This window comes from Polypterus senegalus, chromosome 1 (assembly GCF_016835505.1).
Source record: "Polypterus senegalus isolate Bchr_013 chromosome 1, ASM1683550v1, whole genome shotgun sequence".
Classification (NCBI taxonomy): domain Eukaryota; kingdom Metazoa; phylum Chordata; class Cladistia; order Polypteriformes; family Polypteridae; genus Polypterus; species Polypterus senegalus.
In genome coordinates this window covers 115161476-115181339 of record NC_053154.1, presented here as the reverse complement: position 1 = coordinate 115181339, position 19864 = coordinate 115161476, and the positions used below count along the sequence as shown (strand labels likewise).

Here is a 19864-nt window from a genome sequence, read left to right as displayed (position 1 = left end):
CTCGACGCACAGCTTGGACTCTGGAACCAATCTCCTTGAGAGGGGCTGGACTCTCTACCACTCTGGAGTTGCCCCCGGTGAGAGGCGCCGAGCAGGTGTGGGCAAACTTATTGCCCCCCGACTTGGAGCCTGTGCGTTGGGGTTTACCCCGGTGGACGAGAGGGTGGCTTCCCTCCGCCTTCGGGTGGGGGGAAGGGTCCTGACTGTTGTTTGTGCGTATCGCCAACAGCAGTTTGGAGTATCCACCCTTTTGGAGTCTCTGAGGGGTGCTAGAGGGCATACCTTCTGGGATTCCCTCGCTTTGCTGGGAGTCTTCAATGCTCATGGGCAATGACAGTGAGACCTGGAAGGGCGTGATTGGGAGGAATGGCCCCCCCGATCTGAACCCGAGCGGTGTTTTGTTATTGGACTTCTGTGCTCGCCACGGATTGTCCATAACGAACACCATGTTCAAGCATAAGGGTGTTCATATGTGCACTTGGCACCAGGACACCCCTAGGCCTCAGTTCGATGATCGACTTTGTGGTGTGTCGCCGGACTTGCGCCATATGTCTTGGACACTGGGTGAAGAGAGGGGCGGAGCTGTCAACTGATCACCACCTGGTGGTGAGTTGGCTTCATGGTGGGGAAGATGCCGGTCAGACCTGGTAGGCCCAAACGTGTTGTGAGGGTCTGCTGGGAACGGCTGGCAGAGTCCCCTGTCAGAAGTAGCTTCAACTCCCACCTCCGCAGAACTTCAACCACGTCCCGAGGGAGGTGGGGACATTGAGTCCAATGGGCCATGTTCCGTGCCTCTATTGTTGAGGCGGCTGACCGGAGCTGTGGCCGCAAGGTGGTCGGTGCCTGTCGCGGCGGCAATCCCCAAACCCGTTGGTGGACACCGCGTGAGGGATGCCGTCAAGCTGAAGAAGGAGTCCTATAGGACTTTTTGTCCTGTGGGTCTCTGGAGGCAGCTGATAGGTACCGCAGGCCAAGCGGAATGCGGCTTCGTTGTTGCTGAGGCAAAACTTCGGGCATGGGAGGAGTTTGGAGAGGCCATGGAGAACGACTTTCGACGGCTTCGAGGAGATTCTGGTCCACCGTCCGCGCCTCAGGAGGGGAAGCAGTGCAGTGTCAACACTGTATATGGTGGGGATGGTGCGCTGCTGACCTCGACTCGGGCGTTGTGGGTGGTGGGGGAGTACTTCAAGACCTCCTCAATCCCACTAACATGCCTTCCAATGAGGAAGCAGAGCCTGGGGACTCTGAGGTGGGCTCTCCCATCTCTGGGACTGAAGTCACCGAGGTGGTCAAAAACTCCTTGGTGGCAGGGCCCCGGGTGGATGAGATACGCGAGTTCCTTAAGGCTCTGGATGTTGTAGGACTGTCTTGGTTGACACGCCTCTGCAACATCGCATGGACATCGGGACAGTGCCTCTGGATTGGCAGACGGGTGGTGGTCCCCTCTTTAAAAAGGGGACCGGAGGGTGTGTTCCAACTATAGAGGGATCACACTCCTCAGCCTCCCTGGAAAAGTCTATTCGGGGGTTCTGGAGAGGAGGGTCCGTCGGATAGTCGAACCTCGGATTCAGGAGGAACAGTGTGGTTTTAGTCCTGGTCGCGGAACAGTGGACCAGCTCTTCACCCTTAGCAGGTCCTGGAGGGTGCATGGGAGTTTGCCCAACCAGTCTACATGTGTTTTGTGGACTTGGAAAAGGCATTCGACCGTGTCCCTCGGGAATCCTGTGGGGTGCTCGGGAGTATGGGGTACGGACCCCTGATAAGAGCTGTTCGGTCCCTGTACAACCGTGTCAGAGCTTGGTCCGCATTGCCGCAGTAAGTCGAGCCCGTTTCCAGTGAGAGTTGGACTCCGCCAGGGCTGCCCTTTGTCACCGATTCTGTTCATAACTTTTATGGACAGAATTTCTAAGCGCAGCCAGGGTGTTGAAGGGGTCCGTTTGGTGGACTCAGGATTGGGTCACTGCTTTTGCAGATGATGTTGTCCTGTTTGCTTCATCAGGCCGTGATCTTCAGCTCTCTCTGGATCGGTTCGCAGCTGAGTGTGAAGCGGCTGGGGTGCGAATCAGCATCTCCCAAATCCAGAGCATGGTCCTCAGCCGGAAAGGGTGGAGTGCCCTCTCAGGGTTGGGGGGGAGATCCTGCCCCAAGTGGAGGAGTTTAAGTATCTCGGGGTCTTGTTCACGAGTGAGGGAAGAATGGATCGTGAGATTGACAGGCGGATCGGTGCGGCATCCGCAGTGATGCGGGCTCTGCATCGGTCTGTCGTGGTGAAAAAAGAGCTGAGCCGTAAGGCAAAGCTCTCAATTTACCAGTCGATCTACGTTCCTACCCTCACCTATGGTCATGAGCTATGGGTAGTGACCGAAAGAATGAGATTGCGAATACAAGCGGCTGAAATGAGTTTCCTCGCAGGGTGTCTGGGCTTTCCCTTAAAGATAGGGTGAGAAGCTCAGTCATCCGGGAGGGGCTCAGAGTAGAGCCGCTGCTCCTCCATCGAGAGGAGTCAGATGAGGTGGCTTGGGCATCTGATCAGGATGCCTCCTGGACGCTTCCCTGGTGAGGTGTTCCTGGCACGTCCAACCGGGAGGAGGCCCCGGGGATGACCCAGGACACGCTGGAGGGACTATGTCTCCGGCTGGCCTGGGAACTCCTTTGGGATTCTCCCGGAAGAGCTGGAAGAAGTGGCCGGGGAGAGAGAAGTCTGGGCTTCTATGCTTAAGCTGCTACCCCCGCGACCCGACCTCGGATAAGCGGAAGAGGATGGATGGATGGATGGACATTTTGTTAAGATATCTGAAATACAGCATGCTCTACAAAGAGTTGAAGTTTCAAAATCTCCCACTACAAAGCAACAGTCTGTGCAACTTTATTTACAAATTAGTTTACTCTTTTAAAGATGCCTTGAGAACAGGCCACTGTAACTTGAATTATTTTGTATATTTTCCATGTTTAATCATCTGACAGATGCTACTGACAGCATAACAGATCTCCAACTTATATAAGTTAGTGAAACACATTGAGAGGTGTGCATGCACACCACTCTTGCTGCTTGAGCAAAGACTTTCTTATCTAGAAATGAATGTAAGAGGGAAGGAATTGTGTAAGGGTTGCCCTATAAGCATAAAATAAACAAATATGTACTTAGGATTTGGTTACACTAAAAATCAACCCAGGCCTGCATTATCCACAAAGCTCCAACAGTTTTACTTTGAGACATATTTAACTCTTCAGGTGCACCTTTCATAAATGCTATGACTAAAAAATTTGAACTACAGTTAAAAATAGAATTAATTTCTGTGTTGTAAAGAGGTCTGACTTTTGCAGTGCTCCTTAAATGGAACAATGCAGTCATACAAAATTTGACAAATGACAGAAGACAATTCAGTTCATCAAGCTTGCTTGTTAAGCTAACAGCTAAGCTGTCCCAATAACTCATCCAGATACTTCTTAAAGATTTTCAAGTTTTCTACTTCAACTACATGTCTCAGTAGTTTGTTTCAGTTTCCCACAACTCATTGTGTAAAGAAATGCTTCATGTCTTCAGTCCTAATTGCACTTCCTCTCAATTTTCACTGGTGTATGTAATTCACCCTTAAGCTGACAGTAGTCCGCTATACCTACTTTGTCAATGTCTTTTGGTATTTTGAAAACCTGGATGAGGACCTCACACAGTCTCCTCTGCTCAAGGCTAAACAAGTTTAATTCCCAGAGTCTGTCACAATAGGACATGTCCTTATGTCCTGTGATGAACCTGGTTTCTCTCCCCGGCACAGTTTCAAATGCTGATATTTCTTTTTTGTACCATGGTAACCAGAACTGCAGACAGTACTCTAGACACAGTCTCACTAGTACATTACATCTCCAAAGCATAGTGTTCCTTGATTTACTGTATATTCCTAGTAATATGGCTAACATGTTGCCAGTTCAAGTCCAATTGCTGCCAGAAGAGATCCCACTGAATTGGGTCCTTGAGCAAGGCACTTAACCTGAAAATTGCTCCAGGAGTGCTGTATAATGGCTGATACTGCACTCTGACATCCAAAGGTTATGCAAAAAGACAATGTCCCCTCAGGGATTAATATAGTATATAAAAAAAAAAAAGTTTATGTCAAAGTCCATGATTACACCTAAATTCTTTACTACTGCCTTGACCTGACTTTTAATGCTAAGGGATTAAATTTATTTCCAAGACCATTACTATTTCCATTTATGCCAAAAACTTTCTGTTCAGATTTCTGTTTAATGTAGTCTACTAACGCAATGACTCACTGTTGCAAAAATATTTAATAAACAAAAGTGTAGTAACGGCCTGTCTGAAGAAACCTTTCTGCTTCTTTTGGCCTCTCACGTTAGGCGTCACCACAGCTGATCATCTTTTTCTATATCTTCCTGTCCTCTGCATCTAACTTTGTCACACCCACCACCTTCATGTACTCTCTCACCACATCCATAAACCTCCTCTTAGGCCTTCCTCTTTTCCTTTTACCTGGCAACTCCATGCTTAACATCCTTGTCCTAATATACCCAGCATCTCTCTTCTGCATATGTCCAAACCAATGCAATCTCACTTATTCTGACTTTGTCTCCCAACTAGCCAACTTGAGCTGACCCTATAACATGCCTTAACTTTCAAATTAAATAATTAAATCCCCGAATGCACCTCTTTGTTATGCTATATATACATTTTCTAACTTGTTTAAATTTGTGCTGTCTGATTTCAGCAACTCTTGCATTGTTTAAAAAAATGTAATACTGCACCCCCTCTCTTGTTTTCTTCTTCTTCCTCCTGTTTTCCCACTACTATGTGATATGTCTGATCTACCTACCCCATATAGCTTTGTCCTGCACCTCCTTCCCACTTTTTCTTCAAATCTTCTTTTACATTATCCATCATCCTCTGCTTCAGCCTCCCTTGCTTTCTCTTACCCTGTATTTTCATTTCCATCACTCTTCTGCCCTCATATTCATTGTCCTTGCTCGTCACTTGTCCACACCATTTCAACCTACTTTACTGTGCTTTCTAAGATACTTCTCCCACTTGTGCTATACCTCTGCTTATCTATTTTTTTTTAATTTGTCCCTTTTTGCAGCTCCACACATCCATCTCAACATTCTAAAATTCTGCCAAATCCAACTTCTTCTCCACTCCCTTTACTGGTCATGTCTCAGCTCCATACATCATCCTATATCTTCTTCCTTGTTCCATCCACACTACACTCTGTGGGTTATCTTTGCTACTAATTCTCCACTGTGTGCTACCACTGATCCCAGATATTTAAACTTTTCCACTCTTTTCAATAGCTCTTCCTGCAGGCTAACTCCTGAATCTTAATCATAATTAAACCTCAAATATTCTGCATTCTTCCTATTTATCTTCAATCATCCATTTCCAAAGCCCTTCTCCATTCTTCCGACTTTCTCTCCATAACCTTTTGTTGCATCACTTACAATTAGTTGATATGTTAATACTGACATTCATATACATTTTAAACATTTCTACACAACTTAGTTTAAATTGAGGTACTTAAAAGAAGTGCAATTACCTGCCTGGCGTGCATATATACTGTATATACGGGATACGGGATGGGAAAAAGTAGGTTTACAGTTGCGAGCATGCGAAAAACAGAGTTTATTTTTTTATTGTTGTTAATTTTTTTATTATTTGTCTTATTTGTATTGCATTGTAGCCTTACTTACCAAGCAGACAACAAGAATGTGTAAATAATGAAGGTCGGCAATTTGATCACTTAGGAGACTGTAGCTAAAAGCACTGTGCCATTCTTTTGAGTTAAAAAGTTAATAAAACTATTGAGTTAATAAATCTATTGTAATAATCATAACCAGCTAGCCTGCATGTCCTTTCCCATACAAACAACTGTAAACCTACTTTTACCAGCTCTTGTATATACAGTACTGCATACTATAACCCATTTGGCAGAAAGGTGCCGGGCAATTAATATTCATCTAACGTATTCAAAATAATGCAGTATCACTATTGCGATGATCTCTAAAACGTTATATTTGAGAGTGTCTTGCTCGCCTAATTAAACTCGATACAATTTTATAAAACATTTTTCTTTTACTCTTTCACGTACCATTCCTATTTATATCTGCAGGATGAAGTTAGAAAACAACCATGTTAAAGGAAAGCCGGAAGTCCTTTTAATTTATTTGGTCATGCCACGATTGTGTTCGAATTTCGCTCCAATTTTGGCCAATCAGAACTTTGCACTGTTTTACCTCCACCCCTTTGCTTTCAGAACGAGGCTGGACCTTTACCGGCATTCCCAGAATGCTTAGCGATTAAGTCCGCTTACAAAAAAAAGTCTGATAACTGAAGCAGCCACGGCCAAACGACACGAAATATAATTCTGTACAGTAAAAAAAGAATCGACGTATATATATTTTTCTAGATATGGCTGACAACGAGAAATTAGATAATCAGCGACTGAAGAATTTCAAAAACAAAGGCCGTGATTTAGAGGTAATGCATTTTCTGTGCGCTGTGGTGTTTTTTTGTTGTGCTGTTTCGGGTTCCGCCGTGACGTCTTTAGTAATTTCCAGGATCTAGAAGTTTGCACCCAGCCCTAGCCAGGCCCTGGGTCCTGCGAGACAGAAAGATATCTAGGCCTAGCTCGTGAAACACACTAGGCTACTTCGTTCACATTAGAACATAGTCAAATTTTTGGTCGTTCCCGGAAAGAATGTATCTCGGTTTGCTGTTGAGGCGCGACGTCTCTTTATCCCCGCGGCTTGAGTACTGCGAATAGTATTTCGGTTAGAATGGCCTAGGCGTTGCTCTTCAGAGCACACACCCCAGTGATTAGTTAATGTCTGCACTTCGAAACCAGGTTGTGTTCGCTTGCATTTTTTTGGCATACAATACACGTGGAAGTAATTTTTTAACTATTTTGTTTTTGATGAAAGAGGCAGCGTCTTGCTACCCTTAATGCGGGTTAATGTGAATGTGTGTGCGTACCTGCCTGCGTTAGTACAACAATTCATTCTTGTGCTCCCGTGTGTTGTGTAACATCACAAGACATTTAGTTTCCCCTATATTTCGTACTACTTATGTAATTCGCCGCTTTGCAGTTTAATTAGACTCGGCCATATTTAGTATGTTTTCATCCTTGTTCTTTTCGCGAACATCAAATTCTTTCTTATTTAATGTTTTAAATCTGCACTTTCTTTGTCATGTTTTTAGAAGCGTTTGCGGAAAAACATCGCAAGGACGGCTTTTGGGATATATTTTACATATTGTGGGAGGTGGTGTGTTTGGTTTTTTGCGTCGACCGCAACGGGAACCTATTTTGAAATAGATAAAGAAAGCAACATACGTGCTCTCTGTGGGGCACTTCCTGCTAGTCCTTATAGCACATGCATCATGTGTGCTATGAAATATATCGTGAAATTCTAAAGTAATGAACACCAGGAATTAATTGTTTGAATATATTCTGAGAATTGTTGCTTGTTTACAAACGATAGATTTTTTTTCTACACATTATCCTTTGAGACGCTTATCATGCATTAGTGATCTTTAAAATTCGAAGATTGTTGCACTGTGTCGCTGATTGGGCTCCAATGACACCCCAAGCACTCTCTTGAGAAGTAGCAACAAGGCCAGTTAAAACGCACTTGTTCTGAATTTCAAACATAAATGACAAACTCTATTAACAACACATGAAATTAAGATAATACGAGAGTATGCAGTGGCAATGGCATGAAAGATCTACATTATATATGTTTACCCTTAGGTACTGGGAAGAGATCTACTATGGCCTTTTCCCCCACTCAGTAAATTCAGTTTTGATTGTTGCTTGAATATGATTGAAACATGCTAAACTATCATTCGAATTATTTGAGAAAATAATCCTTTCTATAGTGATCTTGCAGCCTTTCTATCTTTTATTATTTCTAGGTTAGAACAAGCGGCAGCAAATGTTTAATAAAGAAAAAAAATAGCTGTTAATCCTTTTTTTTTTGGAAAATATTTTAAGTTCGTGGTGGTTAAATATTAGCAAAAAAAGTTGGCATATTCTGACTTGTGTGCATCCCTTATTGTATAATAGGAACACTTTTTTTTTTTTTTTGGAAAACCATGGGGACAGACTAAGGATAAACTATAAATACTGGAGCAAAATTCACACCTTGTATTAGGTAGTCTGGGTTTGACTTGCTGGGATAGGCTAGAGTCTCCGGCAACCCTGCTCAGGATTAAGTGGACTTAGAAAATAGAATGATAAAGCACCTGAAAAATGAATTTGGTAAAAATGGTGTGAATTGTTATGTTGTTACCATGTGGGGGAAAATAAAAATATTACAAATACAGCACTTCCACCATTAAGTCATCATCTAGTAGTGTTGTAAAATATAAAAGTTTTTTATTTTGGGAATTGGCTTCCCAAGCCTAAACATACTTTGGAAAACAAATACTTTATTTGCTTTTGTAAATTTTTAGATAGTAATTTGGGATTTTATAGGCTACATACTACTTTAAAACTCAACGTTGTTTAGGAATTGAATTAGCATCTAAATAATTACTGAGAATTGAATTTGTGTTAATCATTTTTGTATATGCAGACACAAATGTGTTTTATCCTGCCTTTATTGGACGGAAATCTTTTACCACATGAAATTGAGTGCTTAAAATTTGTATGCAAATGTCTGATGCTGTTGCTCGGTTTTAGTATGCACTCAAGTTATACATGGAGCGAAGTATTTACCAAATGAGACTGGCTGTGAGCTTGGAACAAGCCCCCTTTTTAAATTCCAGAAGCCTGTGAAAGATTTCTAAACGCAACTCTGGTGTCAGTGATACATCATCTCTCGCTGCAACATTAGTCACTGTGGTATGAAAATTATTCTTGTCATGAGTTCACACTGAGCTATAAACATTCATGCTACCCAACAACATTTAAACACAATTTTGTTTTTTAGAACACAAGATGTTAAACAAAATCTTTTCTGTAGATATTTTCACCAAAACAGTTTTCCCCTTTTTAATGTAAATGAGAACTGTTAATACTAGCTTTTCACTGTCACAGTTTAGCTTACAGTATCTGTACTACTACTGCCGCCTTATAATTGGGCTGTAACTGGTGAACTCTCAGAATCACCAAGTTTGTGTACTAAAGAGCCTTTTATGTAAATCTATAGTAACATGTCAATGAAGATAAAACAGTACATTGGGCTAGTGATTTATTTAGGGTTAGCTTCTGAGTTATGACTGCTGCTGCGTTAGAAAATTTGTAATGAATGTACATTACTTTCAGTTTGTAAAACCTCCAGTTTGTACTGTTTGAAAGTAGATGCATTCAGTTTATCTGCCCATTCTTAAAATATTGCAGTTATCAGAATCGCATGATCTCGCAGCCTTGTCAGTGTAGAGATGAAGTATAAAATTTCAGCAAATTTTAAAATGTTTGGTATTTGTTGGTCAATTTTCATAGTATAGTTTTAGAAGCTTCCTGAAGATCCAGATCTTTTGACAATATTTAAGACTTGGATTACTTGACACTACATATTTTTTTTTTTTTACTTCTTGTGCTCTCCAAAGATGACTATTCTCACTTAACTTTACACAGTGTGTTGTGCAGCACTTGTGTATTTTATGTGTTATGATATTAACTAGCCTTCCAGGATAAAGGTGTCTGTCCAAAGGGGTAGTAGTTTGTAAATTAAACACTCTGTTTTGGTTGCAGTATGGATTTTGTTTTTCATAACTCTTAACATAATTTGAAGTTAATTACCTTTGGGGCAACCAAATGCCAAACTGGAAAACGGTGATTTCATAAGTGACGAGTGATTTAATTTCCTTAAATCCATGTTTGTTCACCTTGGACACGTAGAAGAACTATGCATACAGGTTTTGTTCCAGTTGGTTTAATTGGGGACAATTTCTGTCTGTAATAAGACCCCTAGGTTGGACCAAGTCTTAGATTACAAGATGTTAATTTGTTTTTGTCATTTTTTAAGTTTCATGTGCTATTGCAGAAATCTCTCTTCTTAGTTGATTTTTTTTTTTATTAAGTTTATACTTTTTATTAGCTTTTATAGTTAAAAGAAACTCATTTTCACAGAACTAGTTTTCCTAAGCTTGTTTTAAGAGTTTGCTGTCTCTTCTTTCGTAATGTGTACTATTAAAATAGGCACTTGGTAATAAACACTTGAATATGAATTCACACCTTCTGCTTAGGTTACTCCATTGATACTAGGTTCTTTTGCAAAATAGATTTCACTTCCAAAAAAAAAAACTATGCTATTAAAACAGTACATAAATGCATTTATTATGTATACTAGCTTATCTTCAAAACAGAATCATTTTCTATAACCAATAAGTAAATGACCCAGTTGAGCAAAAAGGATAAATAAATTACTAGAAATTTAAAGCTAAAGTGACAGTGGTTTTTTAAGACTGTTTGGGCACCACTAGTTTAAATTGTGTGCCCTGTCTCTGTTGTGGAAGACTGCACTGGTTGTAGGTTTTCATTTTATCCGGAACCTTCTTACCAGTGGATTGCTGTCAAGTAATCTGCTGCTATTCCTCACTTCCTTCCCTTCTGTGTCTGCCCAAAAAAAAAAAAACTTGGAACAATTTTTGTTTTCAATACACAGAAATAAAGAGCCCTTCCTAATTGTGCACTATTGTATAATTTTAAATGTCTTGGTTGATTTAGAGAAGTTACTTAGCAGTACGCACTCACAAGATTTCCAGATGAGTGACTGGAGTAGCTGCTCCTTCTCCCCAAATATTTATAAATTATCAATGACTTCCAGCAGAATTAAAAAAAGAAAAAAAAATATCAAGCTCAGTTTTATATGTTTCGAAAAAATAAATGTGTTTTTTTGTGGTTTATAATAATTTCTTTGGTGTTTTACCATTAGAGTTGCAAGAAACAGAGAACACTTTTTATAACTTTACCAAGCTTTTTCTGGTAGTTACTTTAGATGAGAGAAGTACATTGAGAAAAGAAAATTGCAATTGCGACTCTGTTCTTCCCAGTTTCCTTCATTTTTTGTGTCTTGTCAAGAAAAGATTTTTCGGAACAAGAATATTTGTTTTTAACACACTGACATGTGTAGCTGTTCCAAATTGTTGCTTCCAGTACAGTCTGCATAATGGAGTGGACTTTGGCGGAAAGATATCTGACCTGTCAGCTAGCTCCCAGAGAAGTGACAACATGTAGCCAATACAAGCTGATGACAAAACAAAGTTTGGTGCAAATAATGGGCATTGGCCCCTTAAGGGAACTACAATAGAGACTGTACATCATATTCATTGCTTTTGGGTTTTAATATGTATGACACATCAATGTAGGTGATGATAATGGCTTGGTGACGAATTATATTAATTTCCCAAGTTGATAACATGCCCCCAATGTCTCATTATGTATATGCAAATATTTTAAAATCAAAAATATTTGAAATCCGAAATACCTTTGTTTGCATTGCATTTCGAATTAGGGGAACTCATCTTATATTCTTTTAGACTTAAATTTAAGAGCAGCAAATAATCCCACAGAATAAACTACAATCTAACTTTTTGTACATCTAAACAAAAGCAAAGGCAGATTACCTACTTGAATATAATTTATACTTAACAGATGATTAGCAAGAAATGGCTTAAGTAATAAACTAATTTCAGAATGAGTTAGCAGCAGATTTTTAACACGTAGAACCAGGAAAACACAATCATACTTATTCCTCTCAAAAGTGGGAAAACCACTTTCAGTATTCCAGGGTTGATGCAGTAAAGGTAGATACAGAGAAATAACAGCACATTTAATTGAGGTAGGATTTCAGTTAAAACTTTGATTGGGTAGGAGATGAACCTGCTCCTTCTGCATCTCTTTAGGGCAAAGTTGGGGGCCCAGGGTCTCTTTTGATGTCTAATTTAAGGTGGTATCTGAATTAGAAAAAATAAGTGTTAACATATAACTTATCTAATGTGGTGACATTTCCTTCCCCGTTTATTCTTAAGACTAAATTGAGTCAGTAGTTGTAAAATGTAAAACATTTTAAGTATAATCAACTTACATGAAGTGTGCAAGACTTGTAATCACATTATAGTAGCCCCCTGATTTATTTCTGCTTTTTTACAGTTTACAGTTGTAAATTCTCTGCAGCCATTACTGGATCAAATAACACAATATATGTTTAAGATATTTAAAGGTTCGGTTTTCTATTGTGAAATTAAATTATGAACTTTTGAGTTGTCCTACACATCACACAGAAAAAAGTAAACAGATTTAATAATCTTCAAAAGTGTTTCACATATCCAAGTATTCCATATATCAAAAAAAGTTCAAAGATGATATACTAGTATTGTCCTCAATTGTTTATTTAATGTAGACTACATGTTCTTTAATGAGTCTTTTTTTTTTTTTTTTTTTCTTCTTCTTCTTTAGACCATGAGGCGGCAGCGTAATGAAGTTGTGGTTGAATTACGTAAGGTAAGAAAAGAATCGGTGTACGTAACCATCCACGGATCTTCCATGACGAATGTTCCTAGGCTGTGTATAGGCCGTTTCTGCTGTGGAAGAGCAGAGTGCTCATTGGAAATGGATAAGCTGCCCAGTTTTGTGCAGAACAGATCTTCAGCAGACTTAACCGCTATGTAAAGGCCAAGGCCTTCCATTTTGTTAGTGATAACTCTATATATCACAACTAAATGTAGGCATTTTTATCAGTTTCACCATTGTAAGTTGGTGATAATTTTAGGGCTTACAGTAGTATCTCAGTGTTTTACAAAAGGTCATCTTCAGGTTCAAAAACTTGGCTCAGAAGTACATCAAAATATTTGTTTTTCAGTTATCTAGTACTTTTTGTCATTCTGCTGTTTATATCATAACTTTCTCAAGCCCCGTAGTCTTATTCAGGGTTGTCTGGGAGCACAGCTTTATATTGCCACATTGAGTACAAGGTAGTAACAATCTCCGGCTATTCCATCATAGGCCACCTAAGTATTTATAAAAGACAAGTTGAAGCAGAAAAAAATCAGTTCAGTTTGCATATTTTAAAATAGAAGAAACTGTTTTGCTGTTTTATGGTGAAGAGTAATAAACACCTTGGTCTTCATGGAGTTTTACCAGTAGTGTCAAAAGAAGAGTAGAACATTGTTTTTAAAACTACTAAGCATATTCTGGTAGTTCCCTTAGAAACGTATGCAGTGACCAGAATATTGCAAATGTGACTCCAGTTAATAAAAGGGTAAATGCACTACAGTAATTGTAAACAAATAAATAAACCTTATTTCTGTCCTGTAAGAATTTATGGAAATTGTAATCATGAGAAATTCTGAACTTACTGCAATAATAATGTGCCATAGAGCTAGTACAGAGGAGTAAGAGGAAAATACAGCATAAGCGAATACAGAACAAATTGTTTAGACTTTCAAAGGACTTTTAATACAGTTCATTGCCTAAAGCTAATATTGAAGAATGGAAGCCTTTAGCAACATACATGACTTGCAAAAGGCTGGTTCAGATTGGTTTTTCAGCCAGAGATAGAGTACAGATAATAGATGAATGGACTACATGTGGCAAGGTTATCAGGCACATGTACTTTTTAAATTCATATTGCACATAAATTGTGAAATAGTAAACCTTTGAAATTCATGAGTGACACAAACTGAAGTGTATGAACTATTTAGATGCCCCAGTAAGCTCTAAAAAAGAGAGAAAAGACAAGCAAGATTAGAGGCATTTCAGAAAACGGCAACCATTTGAATTTTTGGAGGAAAGTACCTGTACTGCAATCTACTCATAATAATAGAAATTATTGGAAAGTTTACAGTGGAAGCCGGGAAACACAGATTCACATACAAGAACTTGAGAATTTGTAACAAAACTGAAAAGTTTTATAGTTAAGAGTTGAAGGCATCTGGATAAATATTTGGAGCAACTTAACAATTGGCTATCAGAAAACAAAAATAGAACATAATGGACTGAATGGTCTCGTCTCATTTGTCAAACATCTTATGAAATCAGTTAACTCAAACTTTTCACGTGCAGGGGCTGCAGGTCTGCCTTGGTAAAAACTTTACATTTGTTGAAGACATTGTGCATGGTTCACTACTGTTTTGTTGTGTTCCCAAGTTGAATGTCACTTAACTGTACTACTAAAGTCATAATCAAAGATAAAAACTGACAATGCACTGTATAAGAACTATTCTATATGAAGCGCAATTTGTTTTGAATTAATTTCAGCATTGACACTATGAAGTCTTGAGTCATACAGTTTTGAGAGTACAAAGATGTGATTAGTCGGTTGTGAATTATATCTTATTTATACGTGTTAACATTACATCGATGAATAATATAAATGACGGTGAGATTGGTCTTTTGCTACTAACATAGACTTCCTCAAGTGAGAAAATAGTCTTAATGTTCATACAGCAAAATGTTACAGCTACACCAGCTACAGTTATGCTTACATCTGTCCATTTTGTGGCCTACTTACCTAATTTGAGGTAACAGGGAGCCAGTGTTTATCCTAGTTGCACAGTGAGAGAACCAACCTTGGACTAGGGCATCACTCCTTCACACAGCATTTATAATTCATACTGAGACAAGTTGGTTATCAGTTACACAGTTGAGATTTGAAATGAAAACTTTTTCATAGGGAGAGAATGAAAAATCTCCACGTAGAAAATGCAAGCTACAGTTCTATCCAGGTAATAATCAAGACAAGTTTCAAACCCATGGTTTACAAAGAATAGACTTGCGATTGGATAAGCTGCTAAATAAGTTCATTGCAAAATAAAATTTAAGAGCAGTATTTTTCAGCTTGTATGTTGATGATTTACATTACAAGGCAGACTGCTGTAATGATCTCTGTTGTGCTAGTGGCAGTGCTGATTCAGAAAGTTTTTTTGGGGCAGGACTATTAACAGTTTACTTTAGAAACAAACATGCAAACACTACATTTGTGGCACTAGTTGGGGTTTTTAAGACCAATAGTGTCTTATCAGTACAGCATCTAAAGTGTATTGGAAGCTTTCAAAACGCATTCCAAAGTAACTGAGTAGTATAGGAGAAATGGTAATTCAGTGTCATTAATTGTAGGTTTGATCCTGTATGAGCACGACAAACTGTAAGTCCTAGAAAACCTCATTACCTATGTTGAATATATTGGAAAAAGACACAAGGGCTACAAGAGTTCCAGAGAAATGGATTAATCTTCAGCTAGGAAGATTGATTTAGGTAACCTTAAAGTGGGGGGAAAAATATACAGAAAGTAGGGAAGAAGATTTGAAAAATGAAAGCAAAACTAGCTTGTGACATTGTTTTATTTTCATTTACTTCATTCCATAAATGTTGATTTTCAGTAGATTTGTTAACCAACTCATGTATTCCGATGGTGCTGTAAAAATACATTTCACAGAAGAGTCCTAAATCAGACAGAGACTTGTTACTTTTCAAATTAAGAAAAAACTGTTTCAAAAGCATCTTTAGTCAGTTTTTCTAAACAAAATGTTGTAGATGAAATTTTGGTATTAATGCAATCTTGGCATTTAATTTTTAATGTTTGGATTTTGTTAATATTGATTTTAATTAGTATTTTTCAATTACCAAACAGAAAATCAGTGAGTATTTCAGCTATTGCAAACCTATATAAATATATTGCAAATAAAATCCCCCACACTGCCAGTTACATTGGAGAGTTGGCACACTCCTGCAATCTGTATTTAGCTATCTTTGGAAGTATGGTGTTTTATGCTAGATATAGCTCTTCATGGGATTTTGAACATATGCATCCTTCAATTTCGTAAAAAAAATAAAATAAATAATTTTAGTCCCACATTTATTCCAAGATGAGCCACTGATGCTCCTGTCCATAGCATTGAAATGGGCTCCATGCCGCAGATGTTTTTAATCAAGTTTTGTAGACCCTATCAATAGTTTTTATCTAACTGTGCAACTAATATAGTATTAAGCTTCTTATACAATTCTTTAACCTTTAATACCTTTACTTTAATACTTTAGAATTAATTTCTTAAGGTAATCCTCTTCACACTACTAAAAGAACAATTGTCATACGGTTAAGTGAGTGTAAATGGGTTACTTAGATACTGATGTTTTGCTACTGTAGTTCAAGAGTTTTCCCTTTCAAGTATTCTTGCTGCCATATAACACCATCTGTGTTTTACATAGTGAACAACTGACCATTTTGTCAATTTTACTAGTGGAATACTCTTGCACAAAGGAATACTCCTGGATAACATTTGGAGGGAACTTCCACTAGAAAATGTGGTACGTTTGCTGCCATGATTAGCCAACTCAAACTATACAAGGGCATTGTACCATACTGATTGTTATGCAAGGAAGGTTAGTCAATTAAGAAAATACGTTTAGACACTATTGTCTGTTCTAGATTATACTATATAGAAAAATTAATAGGAGGGAAACTGATTATAAGATGCCGGAAACCAACAGTTCTTGCACCGCCAATCTGATTGATTTGATTTGTTTCAAAATAGTTGATCATGCCTATTGTAATGTTAGGTTGTAACATGTCAACCTTGTCTGCCACCATGTGAGTGACTTCATGGAAGAACAGACTGTTTGTTTTAACTGGCTGCTGACCCAATAATGTTGATACTGAGTGTATATTGCAATGTACTGAAATGTATATTAAAAGTTTAGGAGGTTATTCATTTTAAGTATACTCCCTGTGACGATGCGGGCTCTGCTCCATGCTCCCATATTCCTTCTGGGAGCCTTTGCACCCGATACCGTCGGTAATGTCACAGATGAGCTTGGCAGTGAGGCACAACAAAGCAAGGAGATGGTGCAAAAGTGCTTTTATTAAAAAATCAACAAACAACAACAAGGTTTTCAAATAAATAGTGCAGTGTTTTTCAATTCTGTAAATAAATAGTCCATAAAAACAAGTGAAAAGGGTGTAGGTTAAAATCCATTAGAAAAAAAAACCTTTTATTAAAAAAAAAAAAACGAAGTTAAAACGGCTGGAAGCTATCCTTTTAAAATCAGCCTGGTGCCTTTCTACTGGTGATTCCCCTGCTTCTCCCGTCCAGCCTATGCACCAGGGGAGTCACCCTGCCTGCAGCTAACCTTTACTCCACCTTCTGATCTGGAGGCTCCCCAATCTCTGGCTTTGGCTCAGCACCCTCCAGACCGAGACTTGGGTTCCCCCAGCGGCCAGGACACTCACGCTGGGCAATTCAACCTCCCAAGCTTCCCGACTCCCTCTATCTTCTGCTGCGAGCCATCCTTCTTCCGGTTACTCCCGTTTCTCACAATGCTCAGTGGGAGCGACCACTACCAACTGCACTAGGTGTCGGCCAAACACCCCGCTAAGGCTCACTGTTCAGCTTCCTGCACTCGCTCGCTCGCACTGGCTATCCTCTCACCGCTTTCTGCCTTCTACCACCTTAACCTCCGTCCGTCTTTTCTTTCTTTTTTCGTCATCTTTCCCTGCTAGCCACCTCGCGCTTCTATTTATCATGGGGACTTGGATCAACTGTTGCAATCGGCAGCTCCTGGGAACAATTACGGATGTGGACAACTCCTCACCTGTGCACTTAAGCGAGGTTCGCCCGCATCACAAATTCCTCGGGAACCGCATCCGCCATGCTACCACGCCCCCTCGCTAAGCCATGAGTGCAGCGATTATTTATTTAAAAAGTGGCCATTGAACATGAGCCGTGGACCCGCTACACCACACTCCCATCTGTTGTGAGATGAGGGTGTGACCAGTTGAAGTCTTATTCGCTATATTCCCTCTTGGTATGTAAATTACTGGAAAAGAGTTAAAGAAAAATGGCCAAATGTAATCTTATTTATAGTGTGTTTCTCAAGGGAAAAATAATACACACTTAATTCAAACTTTACTCCATTCAACAAACATCTATCAACTGGTCCCAAAGCATGAGGAGGTGAATAAGTGACCCCAATTAAGACATGAGCATTTGTGGTAGCTTAACCTTCCCTTCTGTGCCTTCTCTTTGATAACCTGTAATAATAATAATACATCTCATTTATATACCATCCCAAAGGCAAATATCCATATGCAAAAATGTGAAGGTGTATATTTTAAGTAGCAAGTTTCACTTGTGTCTCTGAAGCAACAGTGAACATCTCTTAAGCATTTCCTGCTTTATGCGTATTCTGTGAGCCAAAAAGTAAATATTGCTAAAAATGTATGTGCATATTTTAAAATGGAGAAGGAAATATGGTATCAGGTTTTTTTCCCCCCCTTCTCTGCATTAAAAATCAATTTGAAACTTCTCTACAGTTTTGAGCACAGAATGTTCATGTTTTGCAAATCTGCACCATGAACAATTGAATATATTGAAGCCTAAAAATATATGAACACAATAGTGATTTACCTAATATAAAGAACCTGCTTATAGAGCCCTGAAATGTTGAGACACATTCAGATATTTTAATATGAATGTTACATTCTTATCATTAATTAATCATACTCTTTGGAAATTGTTTCTTTATATATCATTGAAGGAAAGAGTTTTGTCTCATTTCAAGTTTTTAGCCTAAATATAAATACACTACCTGCCCCATTAATCTAATATCTGTTGGTAATTTGACATTACTGACGATTGATGCTCTTTACAATGCAAACTGTTTCCAACAGTAAATTGCATTCAGGATTTGGTGTAGATGTTCCTCTTTCCAGAACAAGATGAATTTCAAGTTTCTCTTGTTGTGATTTACAGAATAAACGAGATGAACATTTGCTAAAAAGAAGAAATGTTCCACATGAAGATATTTGTGAAGACTCTGATGTTGATGGCGATTATAGAGTGGTAAGTCCTTCAGAAAATACGTATTCATTTTACCAATAAAATCGCCAAATCATCTAAACTTGGAGTCTAATTAGTACATCGGTATTTAGAAAAAAAGTACTCTGTTGTAAAACTTTTTTTTCTTTTTTTTTTTTTAAAAGCAAAACACGTCTTTGGAGGCAATAGTACAAGTAAGTAGCTATCCCTCAACCACAAACACACCAATGGAATGTGCTATATTTTATTGACATTTATTTTTCTCTCTTTAATTCTTTAAAGAATGCGACAAGTGACAACCAAGGTGTTCAGTTAAGTGCTGTACAGGCTGCAAGGTGAGAAACTATAGGTTTTCATCCTTTTTCGAATAGTTTTACTTTAAATCCTCAGTGAAATGAATGCAGTATTTTGTTAAAATGACAAATTGAGTAATTGCTTTCTTATTGTAGATAGGAATCTTCAATATAAATTTTTGACTATTTTTCTATTAATACTGTTTATTTGTTCACTAATATAATAAAGTGCAGTTTTGCCTGTTAAATGCATACATTCACTTAATTAATGCTAATTTCTCATTACTTTTGTAAACAGGAAACTTTTGTCTAGTGACCGCAATCCCCCAATTGATGACTTGATAAAATCGGGCATTTTGCCTATTTTAGTTCATTGTCTAGAAAGAGATGACAAGTAAGTAGTTGTATTTGTGTTTATTTTCACTGTTTCATTTTTTAATACTGTTTTTGTATTATGGAAAAGGTGTGTTAGAGGTGGTGTGCTCTGACAAAGAAAGTACATTTCTATTGATTAGCATTTCTATTTTCTGACAAACCATTTAGTTCAAATTTCTTTAAGAAGTTAAAGAAAAAAAAAATCACAATTAAATAAACACACAAACTTGCGTAATACAGACAAACATTTAAATGATAGTCGAACTCGGAAATTCAGTACTTCATTTTTTAAGTATCTAATGACTTGAAGAAAAACTGTCAGATGGCCTGGGAAGACAGAGGGAGGAAAAAAACTCTATAGCTCTGGTAGTTCACCTATGTTTTAAAATGATGAGGTCTAACGAATGCACATGCACTGAATAGGTCCTTTAGG

General features: G+C 38.6%; 1 protein-coding gene across 1 annotated transcript in view; it reads left to right on the top strand.

The window, feature by feature from the left end:
- Positions 1 to 6289: 6289 nt before the first annotated feature.
- kpna4 (karyopherin alpha 4 (importin alpha 3)) overlaps positions 6290 to 19864 on the top strand; it is a 29005-nt gene continuing 15430 nt past the window's right edge. The window contains exons 1-6 of the mRNA XM_039756617.1: positions 6290 to 6484; positions 12408 to 12452; positions 18698 to 18787; positions 18928 to 18957; positions 19046 to 19098; positions 19355 to 19450. Coding sequence (XP_039612551.1) covers positions 6416 to 6484; positions 12408 to 12452; positions 18698 to 18787; positions 18928 to 18957; positions 19046 to 19098; positions 19355 to 19450 — 383 coding nt within the window. The 5' untranslated portion in view covers positions 6290 to 6415. The remainder of the gene's footprint in view (positions 6485 to 12407; positions 12453 to 18697; positions 18788 to 18927; positions 18958 to 19045; positions 19099 to 19354; positions 19451 to 19864) is intronic.